The 17,339-nt window shown below is 38.7% G+C and overlaps 1 protein-coding gene across 5 annotated transcripts in view; it reads right to left on the reverse strand.

Annotated features, from left to right (window-relative positions):
* hydin (HYDIN axonemal central pair apparatus protein) overlaps positions 1-17,339 on the reverse strand; it is a 72,482-nt gene that overhangs the window by 35,516 nt on the left and 19,627 nt on the right. For all 5 annotated transcript variants that reach the window (XM_042410906.1, XM_042410907.1, XM_042410905.1 and 2 more), the window contains exons 11-25: positions 16,741-16,859; positions 16,413-16,636; positions 16,142-16,209; positions 15,511-15,752; positions 14,180-14,280; positions 13,278-13,413; positions 12,325-12,489; positions 12,025-12,177; positions 9,038-9,276; positions 8,612-8,909; positions 8,349-8,492; positions 7,945-8,088; positions 5,963-6,055; positions 5,311-5,531; positions 469-649 (exon numbers count right to left, since the gene is read on the reverse strand). In XM_042410906.1, the coding sequence (XP_042266840.1) occupies positions 469-649; positions 5,311-5,531; positions 5,963-6,055; positions 7,945-8,088; positions 8,349-8,492; positions 8,612-8,909; positions 9,038-9,276; positions 12,025-12,177; positions 12,325-12,489; positions 13,278-13,413; positions 14,180-14,280; positions 15,511-15,752; positions 16,142-16,209; positions 16,413-16,636; positions 16,741-16,859 (2,528 nt within the window). The remainder of the gene's footprint in view (positions 1-468; positions 650-5,310; positions 5,532-5,962; positions 6,056-7,944; positions 8,089-8,348; positions 8,493-8,611; positions 8,910-9,037; positions 9,277-12,024; positions 12,178-12,324; positions 12,490-13,277; positions 13,414-14,179; positions 14,281-15,510; positions 15,753-16,141; positions 16,210-16,412; positions 16,637-16,740; positions 16,860-17,339) is intronic.

A 17,339-nucleotide genomic window follows, 5' to 3' on the forward strand; every position in this document is an offset into this window, starting at 1 on the left:
ACACAATTAGCCCTTTAATGAATGACTTAATCAATGTATACTAAATGCCCTTGTTTTTCTGGATTGTTGGTCAGACAATAATGTTGTTATCATTTACAATGTCGTATTATGTTTATAGTTGTGGCCCTTCTTGGGTTATATATCACAGATGTGATTACAGTATACTCTCTGAACACTCAAGTAAGGGGCACCTTATTATAAATATAATACTTTATAAAACCTGGGAATTATCACAATGCATGAAACTGTAGAAAGATATTCTGCACACTGACAACAAAGGGAATGTCCACACTGGGGTTTATGATGCAAAAACATGTGCATGTGTGTGGGTGTGGCATGGGCTCGTGTGTCTACCTCCATAGTGCAGCATAGAGAGGGAACGACTCGCTCATTAGCTGCTCCATATCCCCTGACAAACTGGAGATCTCAGGAAAACCCAGATTTGTTTACATGTGAGCATTTGCCTACCTCTTCCACATACGCAGAGCACTGTGTGTCGTTCTGTTCTTGTGCACCAGGCCTGGGACTGAGGGTAGCTGAAAAGGTGGGAGGACGCTTTCTAGAGGAAACCCTTCTCTCTTCAGTCTCATTTATTGAATTTTCCTGTTCCACCTCTTCCTCCAGCAACAGTTTATTCACCTCTGTCTCTCTGTGAGGGCGAAAGGATAATAAAATATCTCTGAAGTAAAATATTTATTTTCTCCATGATGAAAGTAAAACTGCACAGTAAATTATACATGCAATGGATGGAACATGGGGGGGAAAAATCAATGAGAAGAGGTGAGAAAAATGAATGAAACTGTGCTCCAGCTTCACGAAAATAGACCAATCAAAGCTTGAAGATGTCCATCAGGTAGCAGACTAACACATTAACACAGAAAATGCCAACAGTAAATTATGCAACCTTCTATCATATATCCAATATCTCATTAACAAATATTGTTATACACAAGTGGAGTAGAAAATCTTCAGCACCAACACCCCAAAGAACTCTCATTTTCTCTCTCTGTTCTACTCTCTCTTTCCCTGTGGGATCAGACTGGGTGCATCCATCAAGTTAATTAAACAGAGTGTTCTATAATTAAGAGGAATTTTAATAGGCAAGCAGCAGGAAACAGGTCAGGATAGATTGCAGTGAAGTGCTGAATAAACATGGAAGAGAATGAAAGAGATTTAGTGAGTGAAGCCATCTCAAAGCTGCGCTGGACAAGTTCTATATTAAATCACCAAATACTGGTTACATTATTGCCAAAGTGTGTGTGCACATGCTTGCGCGTGTCTGCCTGTGTGTGTGTGCTTCGGCGTATGTATACATGTAAGGCAGCATTCAAGCTTGCACACACAGTAGTCAGAGTGCCCAAGAATGCTACAGCACTGATGTGTCAGCTTCTAATGAGTGGACGGAAGTGATGCACCCAGCAGGGGGCACTGTTGTATGGTCAGTCTAATGAAGAACTGTGGGACTAGCGGGCCTTAGGGAGAGGACAAAATAGTACATCCAGCAATCTAAGATGTAAGGGTGAACAGATACAGTAGGTCAATGACTTCAAAAATAGGGTGCATCTCTTTGTGCATACGAGTATGTAAAAGTCCATAAAAAGACATCTGTCCCCCCGGTGGATAAAAAAAAAGAAGCTTTTTAAAATGTGGGTCCTCTAAGAAAGAATTTAAAACCCACTGGTGCGGACAGAGGAACAGATGGTGAGACAGCAGATGATGACTTTGCAAGAGATCAGCCCAAAACAGAAATAGCCTATCCTGACATTCTCATATCTGTTTTTCTCTTCCATCTATTCTTTCCTTCATGCATACGTTAGGTTTCACTGTGTGTTTTCCACAGTTCATTTTCATTCTTGCTAAAAATCTACACATCAAATACCGCTGAACTGGAGACATCTCACTTTCAGCTGCCAGAGAGTGAGAAAAAAGAATGATGGGGAGCAAGAGAGTTTGTTGCAGAAAAATGGTATAGAGAAAAGGCTACTGGGATTACAGTGCGTGTGTGTGCGTGAGAGAAGGGCTCTTGCTGTCTCACAAATTGGATGTGTATATTTGGCAGTCTGGGTCATGTCCACCGATATGTCTACAAATGATAGTGATGCTACTCGAAACACGACAAAATACTTAGTTGTCAGACATTGGTTGGTATTGCCAGAATTTATGTTTTATGTATTTTTGAAAATAAGAGTGTGTTTGGGTGTCTGAGAGAGAAAAAAAAGACCAGCAGAGACAGAAAAAGAAGACAAAGTGATTATTATACCTATACAGTATATAAATGCATTTAAAAAATGTACAAACAAGGACAGTCGGTTTCCCTTCTCACATGCTTTTGTCTCATTTTGTTAATACAAGAGGAGTGACCTGGCACTGTACTTAAGTACAATTTTGAGGCACTTATTTTATACTTTTACTCCACTACATTTCAAGGGAAAATACCTGTGGTACTAAGGACAACTGAGGCTTGTCGAGTTATTCCTTTATTCATCAAAGTATCGATTGGTCAGAAGTACGAGTTTTCCATGACAATACTGCACTATTTACTCAACTACATTCATTTGCTAGCTGTAGTTACTAGTTACTCTGTCGGTTAAGATTTTATATCCTAAACCTATAACGAGTTTATAAAATCCAATACATTGTTATAGTTAAACTACCCAGCAGTCTAAACTAATTTCAATAAGCTCAAGCTCGACCACCTACAATGTTAAAATGCTTCTTACTCACTTTGACATAAAACCTTTTAATATAAAAATATTAAAAAATATAATACACGGGACATTCTGCTGCATCACAAGTCATTTTTATTTTGATACTTATGTGTATTTTGACATTTTGCTGACTTTCGTTTTTCCTTGTAATGCGGCACTTTCACATTGTCACGTAGCTACTTTTTCTTAAGTAAAGGATCTAAATTCTTCTTCAATCACTGCTACATCTGCCTTGTTTCGAGAGATTGTCATTGGTTTTCCTAAGAATTCCTTAAGCAAGTGGAATTTCAACCTAAGATTTATCTACTTTCCTCTTTATTGTGTTATGAAAGGTAGTTTTTTTGCTTTTTGTCTGAAAGCCTAGAATTTGCATTCTCTATTTCTTATGATGGACTTGTGTTGCAGTGTCTGACTCCATATTAGAAGGTTGTTGCATATTCAAATCATGTCTGGGTTATGCAATGAATCTGTTGTTTTTACATATCATTTACATCCTTTCTTACTATCACTAACCCATTGGTTAATTGTATATTCTGAACATTTGTTTATCCTTATAAACCACTTTTACTACTGTTTGCACTATCTAGTGGTGCTTACTGTGATTACTGCAATGACAATAAAGTTGAACGTTATCTAATCTAATATGCTTTTGTGAACTATGGATACCCAAAATCCCATGTACAGTACACTTGTTATGCTTCTGTCACTTCTGTTTGTCCAGAAAACCTTTGAGCAACAAGAATTCCATTCTTCCACCTGTGAATACCCTGATCACATGTAACTCAAAAAGAAATAATGGTGTACAGGTATGCAGGTCTAAACGCATACAGGTCTACATGGTTCATTTTGCCAGTGATAACACAAAGCAGCCTGCTTCAATTACTGTGCAGCAGCAGGTTCTGTTTGAAACTGTAAAATTCCAGATTTAAAAGACTGAATGCATGACCATGGATAGTGTTGTTCAAGAATCAATCTCCCCATTGCTTTAGTCCCTCTGTACACCTTGGCTTAAACTCAACATCTTCTGAAACACCTAGAGTTATCAGCTTTCTAGTTAAATTATTGTTAGTTATTGCTGATATAAAATCATTAAGAAGGAGAAGTTACACTATTATATTAATGACTGTAACAATTTTTCTATCTATCAGTGGGATAGATGGATAGAAAGGAGTTAGCTCTATTGAAATTCGTCTCTCCAAGGGCTGTGGTGTAATTACTGATAGGGATGTAATTAGCTGAACATGGCTAGATAGTGCAGGTTTTGTGAGCGAGAAAGAGAGACTTTAGAGACAGTGTGTGCACGCAGAGTGAGGTCTCCATTTAATTAGCAGGACGGCCTGTGAGACAGACTGTTAAGAGAGGTCACAATATAAGAGGGAAAGGGTGAAGACAGAAAAGAGAAGAGAAGGTTGATAAGGATTAGGTAGAGAGCAGAAGCACAGGCGGCAGAGCAGGAGGAAAGGAATGAGGATAATGAAAAAAAAAGATAAATAGGCAATGTAAAACCCTAGGATGAGTATAAGGAGAGGAGCAAAGAGAAAGAATACCAATGAAGGAGAGGGAAGGGGAAAAGACGGTAGAGGGTGATAAATCTTGTAGAGCTATAACAGTTAGTTGGTTCAGGGCCATGGACAGACAGACTACTATAGTATTCACAGTCAATTTGAAGGGATGGGAGCCAAAGCAAAGGCTTGAGAGAGGCAAACTGTAATGTTTTAAAGTACATAATCAGTATATGTGTCTTCCTTGGAGAATTTATAATGGATTTGGCTTTCAGTTTAGAGGGTTAAACGTATAGCTACTGTGCTAACTTATCCCAATAGACAGTTTAAATATATGGGTAGGGTCCACTCTGCTCTCATTCCTGAATCTTGTCTATTCAGTATCCCTTTGTTCCTAATCTGAAACAAAAAACCAAGCCGTGATGCAGGAATTAAAGAGCAGCATTCCAGCAGGTTTTACTGAGCACAGGTTCTTTGCTTTTTTTTAGTCCCACACCTCAATGAAAGTGACCAAAATATCTTTACCTTTTTGCCCAATTTTGTTAACCTGCCTTGGTTAATTCTCACCTTAAAATAACAATTTCTATAGTTTAGATGGCTGAATTTTGTATTGTATGTCTATTAAGCCCTTTTGTAGCTTTGTTGGCAATGTCTAAATGTATCATCTTTCTAGCCAGTTATCTCCAGGATTGAAAATGCACACTACAAACAGTAAGATGGGTATAGACCATTTGTGGTGCATAGGAGATATATAGATATAATCAAAGTTGTGTGTAATATCATGTTGTGGTTTTCCTTATATGTAAGGCTGTTTAGTGATTCAAATTTAAGATCTTATCTGACTGCTCTTGTTGGATGAAATGAATGAGTTTGTTTCCCAAAATGTTCTTGTGTGTAAATATCTTCAGAAATCAATTATAATCAAGCACTCAACACATTAAGCTCAATCCATATTCTTAACAAGACAGTTAATTTAAACTACCTCCTATTATAATGGTTCAATGATGCTGTTAGGAAAAGCATTACCTTCACTTTCTTAGCCTTAGTCACTATAATCTGTCTGTCCAGTTGACCCTACTGTATCAGGTGTGTAAATATACCTGATGGCACAGTGTTTCTGGTCCACCAGAAAAGCCCAGCGGTAGAACACGGGCAGGGGGGAGCAGTTGCTGATTGTGAGTTCTCTGCGAGTCTCGGTACAGTTGAGCACACAGCCAAAATCCACTAAGGTGGAGGAGAAGTGGAGGTTGGGGAAGTGGACCTCGGCGTGCAGCTCCACCATGTCTTGCTGTGGGTGTCCCTGGTAGTGCACGTCAAGGTACTGGAAACATTGTAAAGGAAGCAAATATATTCATGTAAAATAATTGATGAAGGTAAATATTTTAATAGGTGTGAGTATACATAGATTGTTTTCAACTAATGCCAGTGGTTCCCAACCTTTTCTGGCTTGTGAACCCTTAAAATGAAGCAATGCAATTAATTTGAATATGAATTGTCAGCAGTACGACCACAATATTTCATTAGTAGGATTTTCTAGAGGCCTGTAGAGGTGAAAATATCCGGTTTTCGAAAGATAACTAAGACTAATAAAAATATTTTTTTTAGTTTTTTCTTTCTTATTCCTTTAATTATCTTGAACCCAATGGAGTTCCTAAAACCCAGATTGAGAACCACTGCCATGTGCGCTAATTCGGCCAGAGATGAGATAGCAAAGCATTACATAAGAAATTTTACAAAAGGCATCACTATTACCTCATCAACGACTCGTGACACCCGATCCTCACAGTAAGATGGATTAAAGCACACCCACAACTCAGCCTGCTTCCCGTTACCTAAAACCATGGACTGGAAAAATACAGTCAGTGGTTAAAACATATAACATAAAGGTATCAGAGGTATCACACTGTCTCTGCAATATTTTAGATGATAGATTTTGCACAGTAGGTAAACTAATCAACAGGATATCTAGTGTTCCTCAAATGTTCTCAGTTGTTGAGGATGTGAGGATGTGGTCTTGCATGCTTGATGAAAAATCATCAAATCATCTTCTCTCTCTGATAATTCCCAAGTTCACAACCCTTTTAAAAACCTGCTCACTGTTTAATGAAACATTTATTGCAATTCAATATCCTGCTAACTCTTTAGCTTCATTCAGAGGCCTGCCGGGGACTTAAAAACCATTTTAATGAGGATTCCAGTCCTGCATTTTAATCAATTCACAAAATGAAGTGAGGGGTCTAATAAAAAGAAAATATGGGCAACATGGGAATATATGAACTGGAATTCTATCATGGATATCTCCAAGGTGAGTTCATAATAAGTAAATGCAGGTCATCAAAAAAAGTAAATGAAAGTCATGAGTCTTATTTGTACAAAGTACAGTAAGGAACCTCTAATATATCTGATCTAATACGTTAACTCTGATCAGTAAAGTAAGTATTGCTACTAATGTGTACACATGCCCACTACAGAGAAGATGGACATTAATATACAAAATTTTACAGAACTTGCCTTTTCTGCCTAAAACATCAACTATTCAAAAGATGCTCGTATTTTCTGAGGCAATATGGCAATATAGTATTATTGCTGACTATTTTCTTACCATCTCAACATTTTTTTTCTGACCCTTGACTGATGGGAGATTGATCTGTCATTAACATTTATGTCAGCTGTGTATGCTCAAAACGATGTTCGCTTACTTTAGATATCACTCAATACACTCAATAGCACTTATTAAACTGCACACACCAAGGGGCTAAGGTTAACACTGGACTGCGATGTGGAAAAGAGTCTGCATGTCCACAGGAGAAACTCCTATCCACCTCACAATTCTTTTTACTGAAGTGTATTTTCCAATGATGTAGTAATATTTAAGATTAATACTTCAGATACTGTATGATATGAAATTTGAATGAGGTAGGAAATTAACATAGAGATAGGAACACAGAGATAGGAAATAAAAATAAAAAATGCAGACAAGTTTACAAGCTCACTGTTGTGAGTTGTTTCCAGGCACAGACAGCACTTGCCTGACTTTACCCCCTCTAACTCATTCCTACACTAACTATCCCAGTAGCCTCATTTCCGGCATGAAAAGTTTATTTTCTCTTAGCATTTACAAAGAGGGAAAGTAACTGAGTACATTTACTCAAGCACTTAGTTACAATTTTGAGGATTTTTCTCATATTTGAATATTTCCATTTTGTCCAACATTATACTTGTAGTCACCCATTTCAGAGGGAAACACTTTTTTTTTTTACTCCTCTACCTTTATCTGACAGCTGTAGTTCCTAGTTACTAAAGATAGGATGAGCTACAACAGGCATGAATAATTCAACAGTGTGGAAGCCCTTCCTCCTTCTTGTCAGTTTTGAGGGGACTGTTTTTAGGGTCACAATCTCTGATCCAAATATGAACAAATGGAGGTCCCACTACCACAGACCAAACATTGGAAAACTGGTATCCCTCTTTTTTAAGTTTTTAAATTTTATCTTTTAATTTACTTTCACAAACAACATTGTAGAGGTAGATGACAAAATAGCTCATTTTTGAATAAAGGTGGTACTAATGCAAAAGTCATAGTGTCACCCAAATCACTAGGTTTCTTCCTCCTGGACTATGAACTGGTCCAGCAAATTTGATGGGATTTCACAGCAGTATTTTTGGAGGAATGGCATTCACAGATGAAATGAAAAACAAATAGATAAACAGTTGGTTGTGATCACTACTGGTACCTTAGTGGTAGCTGAGCTATGGGCTCCCTGGGCCTCACACAGAGAGAAAGGTTCTACGAGAGAGATCTCCATGGATAGAGACAGAAGTGACACGTTTTTTAAGACCAGCTTGTCATATATGGGAACAAGACTCTTTCCTGGGACCTGTAAGACATATACATAATTAAATCAACAATATAAAGATGTGTGAGGAGCAGGAATCTTAAATGAAAGGTCATTCCTTTTTTCAAATTATTTACGATCCTCCAACATCATCCCCATGACTTTGAATTCACCTACATAACAATTACATAACATGTAACATATGGACACATTTTTGTGAGATACACTTCTAAATACTAAAAATATAGAGTGTTAAATAAAAATATCATGAAGAGAGCATTGCTCACAATCCTTTCACAGACCTTCTCTATGTGGAAGTTCAGCCGCTTGGAAGAAATGCTGAGCAGAGGAGCCACAAAGCGACAGGTTACATCTACAGACATGATGCGCTCGTAACTGCCCTGGTGACCCACAATGCCATGGCACACCAGATGCTCCCGTACAACCTGGGAGGAACAGAAGATAGGTATTGTACATTTATGAAATTCAGAACTTGAGTTTGTTCACTTCGGACCTGCAAACAGATGAGACGACAAATTTGTGAATGTGTACATGGTTATCTTACTTTGGGGGAGTCTGAAGATGCTGTCAGCACCATGTCAACGGAGCAGCCTGGGAAAAGCTCCACACGAGAAGGGCTGAGGCTGAACACTGGCTTGACTGTGGGAGAAGACGTCAGGGATCCATGGCCCGGAGTGTCCCTCTTCCTTGTAGTATGGATGGCGGGCAGGAAGGTTCGACCAGACGAGATTTCACCCTTGCGGGTTTTTGTGGAGGGCAAGAAGCCATCTGTCCTCCAGTACATCCGGTGTATCCGCTGGCCATGGTTGGTCAGCTTGAAGTGGTACTGGCATGACCCATGGCTTATAGGACATACAGAGGAGGTGAAGAAGAGGTGAGGCAGATTGTCAGTGATAGGTTTTCTAAATCACCTAATATGATGTCAAAATTTCAGATGTGAGATTCATGAATGGGACCTCCTCCTTGCTACCTGAAGTGTGTGCCCAGGTCAAGACTGGGGGCAAAAGGCCTATCACTAACAACCGTGGTGCCAGTTCCTGTCGCAGAGAGAGCGATAGTGTGTGTTTGATTGTCCTGGATGGACACTTCCAGCTTTTCCTGGAAGAAGAGCGTGTCCTTCAAGTGTGCCACTACCCTGAGCTCCAGCTGGCCTTCTGGTGGCACTTCACCCTCACTGGGCTCAACACGCCAAGGGGACCTTCCATGGCTCTGAGGAAACAGAAACACAATTAGGGGTTAATTTACCGTCTAAGAGCTGCCTTTGGATCTGTAGAGTGGAAACAGGCCATTGTAGCAGTTAGCTCGTTCCATGACTGAAATGTGATGCAGGAAGATATCCCTTCCCTCTAACTGTGCTCCACATGCCATTTATGCCTATGGATGGACCTTGAAAGACAGGCGTGTGTATCATATAGCTGCATAATCACATCAACATTTTAGTGTAGCATGAGATCCTAGAGGTATAAGTAGATCAGCGGTTCCCTGCTTGACATAAGGAAGACAAAATATCTCCTACTACAATTAGGATAATGGGTAGAGTAAGATAAACACATGCACTTCAACATTCTCTAACACACAAAAGTATTAACACATGGATAGTTTAAAAAATGTTATTTGTCTTGCATCTACAATCTCTGAGAATGTGTTTGATGCATACTTAGAAAAGCCCTGCTGCAAGATGAACTCAGTATTCATTTTATTTCCAAGCTCTGTGGATTGCTCGACAGCATTTATTTGAATAAAGTCCATTATAATGAGAAAACTGATGTAAATCTAATGTTCATCTCCAGTTTTTCAACAAAGCAGATAGCCCTTCACTGTGCTCACTGTACTGTATATATATCTGACCAAGCAGTGGTGAGGATCACAATCAATGTTCTATACAGCATCCCTGCTGATGGATGGCAGGAACATAAACTTTTAATTGGGATTTTGAGAATGAGCTTCACTGGGTGCTTTCGCTGCCTATAGGACAACACAGTAGATTGTTGATCAATGGGGAAAAATGTCTTTACTCAAATACTGCAATTGACATTTGTGTTGCCTCACTGAAGTAGAAGCTGCACTGAAAATAATATTGGACAAATTAAATATAAAGATTCAGTTTGACGTTTCTGTTCGAAGCCAATTACTTACAGAAAAGCCTTGAGGATAAAAAGGTGCATTTGAATAAAAATGCCTCACACAAGCAGGCAACACTTGATCAGTGAGTGACTTTGGCAGTCAAAGATCACTTTCTCAGCGTTTGTACAATTGGGTGAAAGCGAACTTGAGGTGGGTCGATAGGATGATCATGGTAAAGGGGTGGGTGGAGTCAGAAGAGGAGAAAGAGGCGGTTGACTCCCCAGGGAGAAGGAGCAAGATGACTGGAATCTCAATAATCACATCAAACCTGCTGCATCCCGCAGCTTGATTAGCATTGATTGCTTTTGAATGCAGCACAAGTCAGAAGGGCTTAGAATCCAAATCACTGCTGTATGATGTATGGCCATCAACAGTATATCAACCTGCATCAATCGTGTACTGGTGCTGTAGTGACCACTGCAGTCAAATATTATACAACACAACAAAAGCAATATTGTAATGTGAATCTAATCTGGCTCAGTTTTCTGGTTGTCAGCCAAAAAAGTCAGAATAAAACATGAATTTTCCAACCAATCTATCTCCAGGGAGTGCAGAAAATAGTGTACAAGGTATTTTTTGTCCACATCATGTATGTATGTACTGTAGGTATGCACTTTCTAGCTCTGTATCTCATAGAAGAGAAATTGACAACAGAAAAGTCGGTTTAGGTAAAGAGTTCATCGTCCAAACATAAATACTCTATGTTATTATGCTATTCTTCACATCACCTTTGATACTGTATAAAATGCTTTATCAAAGCACAAAAAAGCCTAGGTTGGACAAGGGGTGGTTAATTTTTTACAAATGGTCACTTCGATGACAAGCAAGTGTGTATACCTTCCTTAATTTCTATACAATCTTCAGTCATCAGGTCTACTGTGTGGCTCTCAAAACCACCTCAGAGGAGAATACAGGGTCACACAACTGCAGTTACACCGGGGATGCCTCTGTGTGTGTTGGAATTTGTGTGTGTGCACAGTCATGTCTATGTCAGCTTCAGGAGTATTAAAGCATCGTTCCAGTCACAAGATAATTCCCTGTGGATAGGCATTCGTGAACACCAAGTAAGCACAATAAATAGAAGTGGAACATAACTATTTAATCTTAAGTCTTTATACAAACTACAAAAGGATTTTTTTTTCTGTGCTCACTTACACTAAAAATTGCAGATGTAAACACACAGACGTTTACAAGTTGTCACAAAATGTCTTTAAATGTTCATTGCTGAAAGCGGTTGAAATGTCAGTTGACAATTAAGGGCTAAAAGGAGTTGAAGAGTGAGAGGTAAAAGAAGTTGAAATGTCAGTTGAAATGTAGACACTGTATTGTAGACATTGTGAATGAAACGTTACAAACGCCAGACAGCAACAGTCTAAAATAAGCATCATTCAATCATTTACCCAGATCACACTAGCCTATTTCATTCATGTCGTCTTGAATTGACAAAATGTCACCATCTCACTGGTTTATAATGGAAGCGTAAATTGGTCCATTCTGAAGAAGATTGCCTATTCTCCAGGGGTAGGACTATAATAGGACTGGCAAACTAATTATTTCAAGAGCTAACAAAGCATTGAACCTATTAACTCATTAATTATATATCCAATTAGACAGAAAATTAATTAGTAACCGGAGCAGGGGAAGACAAAGAGATGGCTTCTACAAGAAATCTAGTCAGTGGATGGTTGGAATATGCTCCTAGATTTCCTAACAGCCTAGATCAGAAGGCACGTAAAGTTACCTTGTTTTCTGATGATAATTTCATTTATTACTTTATTTACTTTGTGCCTTTGTAAGCCCTAACAAGTGTGCTGAGTTGGTGTGTGTTTGTACCATGCGAGCTGTAAAGTGGGCTGGGATAGGTGACTGGTTTGACAAGTGCAGGGCTCTAGTAATGTCTGTCAGAACCGGGATTCTGCCGAAATCCAGCTGTCGACTCTTAACATGAACTATTGGACCCTGTCCGATACAGGACAAGACAACTTCCTGGAAGAGAACAGAACAGAGGCGGATCAGTGCACAAATTTAACTGACTTATTTAGATGAGCACTATGCCTATATTTAGACAAAAACTCACAACTACAACAACATGCACACAGTATTCAACGTGTACTAGCACACACACATACTGACCAGGGGCGGATGGACACTGCCGAACACAGCAATGCGTAGAGTGTGATGCAGCTTTCCGACAGCCTTAGCCAACAGAAACACGGGAAGCTCCTCTGAACTGTGAGGAGCAATCAATCCTCCAGGTACAGAACTGCCAAAAAGCAGTGATGGACTCTCTTCATATTCCTTAAAAGGGTGAAACAAATAGACATTTACTTTACTAATGCAGACATACGTATTCAGCATTTGTTGTACATATACTGCAGATTCACAACAACTGTCCACTGTTGTTGTAAATCGCAAAATTAGGCAGATAGGCATTGTTGTCAATATCACGCTGCCATTACAATAAACGTGAACTATTATATCGGAGTTCATAGTTTAGTTTCATCATAAGCAAGAACAATTTTCATCATCTGGTTTATTTTGTTTTCTGTAATAAAATTATGACAGATAAATTTTGATGTTCACCTTTTCCAACAAAATAGAAAATCACCCGTGTGACACAACTGTCATGCGTTGCTGCAACTTCTCAGGTTGGGTTTGTCTGAACATTAATTACAGCAGTGGTAGTTAATGTCAATTTCTTTTGATTTTGGGGACGAGGTAACATTCGAACAATTCCATTTATGTAAAAAATGAAGCAGGAACACACTAGTATGTTACAGTATGTTGAAATTTAATGTAGCTATTTAGCCAGCCTGATTATTTTGATTCTAAATACATTATATTTAAATTCTATTTTCTCGCAAAATCTAGAATTAGTCTTACGAATGATCACAACATTGAGGAGGCTTAGCCAGAGCATCAAGGAAGGTGATAAAAATATGTTTTACAAAGCAGTTTCTTTAAGGCCTAAAAATATAAAGATTAATTAAGATTTTTGGTTTTATCGCTCACCACTACTACATTTCAATTCTATCACTAACTTGCCACATACACAGACTTTAATCTGTTGCAGTGATTTACTTAACCTGGTCCAGCATGCCGTAGCAGGCAGGCAGATCACTGTTGTTGGTCAGCTGCACTTGCCGTATGTAAGGGTGATTAAGGAAACACCTTTGAAAGTCCAACACTGGAGTCTCCACAACAATCTCAGGTACAACACACCTGTTCAGAGAGAAAAATGGTGAGATAGACAGAAGTGAGGGGAAGAAAAGATCTTAGGCTTATTTATGAAGCACAATGGTAATTGCATTGCCTCGTGCCAAAACTGCAGTCTATTAATTAGAACAGATTCATAAATTTACAATGACGGTAATTGCCGTGAGGAAGTCAGATTACCATTTCCCTATTCTGAGTGATGGTGCAGGTGACATTCGAATGTATTATTATGTTAATTCGCTGCTGAATATTTAACACATACTCCACTGATTTGTTGACACCTGTATGCAAGTTCAATGGACCACATTCACAGCATGTCAAAGCATCAGCGACAGCCAGGAGCGCAGTAGAGGTTACTGCCAGAAAAATGTCTGTACTTGAGGAGAAAGGGTGATAGGAGAGTTTGTAAAAAGGAAGATGAACCTTTTGCTTTTTTGTGACACAGCCTTTATCACATTTATCACTATATCAAAACATACAGTATTTTCATATTTAGATGATATTCCATCTTACTAGGGCAGAGAGATGTAGATTTATTTTTATTCATACATTTTTAATAAAGTGTTTTTCCAAAATGGAAAAGATCAAACATTGTGATGGCAAAAGAAAAACCCAGGAAAACTTATCTTTGTTTATGGCCTTAATATGCATAAAGTTGACTTAACACCACAAAACTAACTGCATCATCAGCTGATGTATGTTTGAGAATGTTTGCACATGAAAGAGTGTGTGTCTGTGTGTGTGTATGTTCACATCTGTACATGTGTCTGACCTGGCATTGATAGGCAGAGTCATGATCTCCTCCCCAACACCCTCAACATCCACCACCAGAGCCAGCCTGTACCTTCTGACTGTGTTGGAGCACAGCGTCACCTGTACATATAATACACAGATGCCAGAACCAATCAAGGTTGCCATAGAACAGAGGTCTTCCAACATGATGTTAATAAATCCAATTAGAAATCATAGAAAAAAAACACTTCAGAACTTGCCTGACGAACATCAGGTTTTTAAGTTTTCTTCAGTCTAAGAGTAATCCAGTGATAGTTGCCTGTGCATCCATCGGTACATTGCAGACAGGAACTGCTACTTGCTAATTCAGCATACTTTAAATTACGCCAGTTTATCAAAATGCAAACAAATACAGGCTAAAAAAACAGGGCTCAACTTGTAGCCCACCGCTAACTCACTGGCAACTTTATACTTCCTTTTTACATCCCCCAAAACATTATGGACACTGTATTTTGAAACTGAGAGCATGATTATTCCTCAAATCAGAGTAATTCAAGGAGCAAAGAATAATAATAGTGACAAAATTCACTAATATTAACTAATGTTTTCTATATTACTTATGCTCAGGATCTTATATTAAACTCTTTTCTATCCATTCATATACAGATATTTGCCCTGTATTGAAAACCTGTGGCCATACAGACAAAAAACTAAATTATCAAGATTTTAAATTGCCCCGTGCGACGGTAGATGGGGGGTTGTTGGCCGAAGAATGTTTAATGAATGCACTGCAAGAGAACTTTATCCTTTCAAGTAAGTAAGTTTGAGTGCAAGACATGCTGAAAGGAAAAGTAAGCAGTACTTTGCAATCAAAATTCCCCTCTTAAGATTTACCTATGGTGAGGCTTTCTATGGTGGGCAGAATCTGCCAGATGGAGGGGGAAGGGGAGTCGAAGGTCGGGAAGTTTCTTTCAGCAGAGTTAGATTTACATCTTTATTCTCAGGGCGAATTTAACTTCAACTATCTTTTTTTCAAAATATGTTTTAACTGTTGATATTAGATTTCTCTCTAGAAAAAAAATGTATATCTTAATTGGGGGCATATAATGCTTCTATTTTGCAGCAAAACTTAATGATTAAGTCAAAAGTCAGGTATATTTTCACATAAACATACTGTAGCACCTAGCACAGCTTTAATTGATACTCCCCATTTAAAAGAGACTTTCATATGATTCACATCAGTTTAACTGAACTTGCTTTGAGGCATTTGCCATTCAGTTGGCATACCCCTTTACAAAGGCTTGCAGTACATTTCTGGGACAGCAGAATGAATATAAATGAGTTCTCCCCTCATTCATTACTTTTCTCTACCTTAATGGTGACATCTGACATGGCACGCACAGAGCCTGCAGCAGGACTGACTGTGAACTCAACAGGCCTTGCATGAAGGTCTCTAGCAGCACTGCCTTGCCAATCGTTCCTGAAAAATTCAGACAACTGCTTGGCACTGGTCACACTGGGAGTCCCCAACCCGTCTCCCAGGACACGCAGGGCAAAGGTCATAGGGACCAGGGACGTGTTGAAGAGGGTGCAAATCGATGTATGTGGGAAACCTGCGCAAAGGGATAGAGACAGAGAGGGAGACAGCAAAGATTAGAAAAAGAGAAAAAATTGAAAAACACAGTTGGAACCATAATGAACATAAAGAGGAGACTAAAGTGGAATATATGTTTTTAAACAAAATAGTAAGCTACAAAACTAGTCCAATTTTGATTCTCTGGAATATAATATATCCTATACACAATATTTATATTATGCATTAATATTTATGTATTTAAGCTTTCATCGTTCCATTGCTCTGTGGAGGGCTTCTTAACTATTGTTTTGAAAAGTGCTATACAATAAAATTATTATTATTATTATTATTATTATTATTATTATTATTATTATTATTATTATTATTATAAAGAATCAAGCTCCCCCAAAGAACCTTGAAACTCACCAAAGCCTACATCTCCAAAATTGAGCTCTGAAACATTGAAGTGGAAAGTGGGACCAATAACGCAACCCCTGAAACAGAAGACAAAGACATGAACCATCAGAAAACATGAAATACAAAAACAACAGTGAGTTTAAGATTCCTAAAATAAGTACTGTGAGTGTACTGTAAAGTGAAAAAATGCTTGGTATTTTGACAGTTTGTTTTGTTTTCTTTGCTTAGCTGAATCTGTATGTTCTGTTAGAATCTGACTTACTATACTAGCTTACTTCACCTGAATGTCAAGGTAAGTGGTTGAGGCTGTCCTGTGACAGCTAGCAGCAAGTCCTCAGAGAAAGTTCCCAAGATGCAACTGTGGAAGGTGACTTCCACAATCTGGCAGGCCCCAGAGGGAACAACACCTTCCTCAGGACTGAAGGAGAAACAGCGGCCGAAAGTGGTGTTGGGGCTTGACAGCCTGAACGGGGCATCAGTAAGCCCTCGGTTGGACAACAGCACCTGGACAAATCCACAGCTTTAGTAATAAATGGTGTATGTCAAGCTCACAACATTACTAGCATGTCCTAACTGATAATTTGTTCCCTCGGCAAGAGCTTTATTACCTCGTAACAATCTTTGTCATCAATGAATACGTTTTTCATGTCCAACAGGTTATAGTTGAGCTCGAGTTTAGGTCCCATGCCCTCACCTTTGATTGTCAGAGGTAAGCGAGATTCACAGCCTAATCACAGACACAGACAAGCATAAGGAAAGACTTTTAATGAAGTTAAAGGCAGCAAAACTAAAAGACATGAGGTCAGGAAACAAAGAAATAGAAAGTCTAACAACAAAAGTACATAGAGAGTGACAATTTATTGTTTAGATACTTTCTGGTAGTCTAGATACAATGCTTTCTGTAAAAGTATCGAACATATCTAACAGTTTTCATGGAATTATCTTCATGAATTATTTTAACTATAGTTGAATCAGGCGGTTGCAATCTGCAACCTTACCACTAGATGCCGCTAAATCCTACACACTGCTCCTTTAAAACCAGTTAATTGATCTACCAGTGCACTGAGGACTTGTGAGTTAGTCCAGATACAAAGTGTATATACTTTCTAAACATGTTTCCTCAAAGCCTCTTTCTCCCTCTTTCTGTGAAGTTATTAAAGGGCAGGAGAGGTCTACTCTTCAGTTTTGCTTAGTAAACTGAATCTTT

Source organism: Thunnus maccoyii, chromosome 5 (genome assembly GCF_910596095.1).
Source record: "Thunnus maccoyii chromosome 5, fThuMac1.1, whole genome shotgun sequence".
NCBI classification, from domain to species: Eukaryota; Metazoa; Chordata; class Actinopteri; order Scombriformes; family Scombridae; genus Thunnus; species Thunnus maccoyii.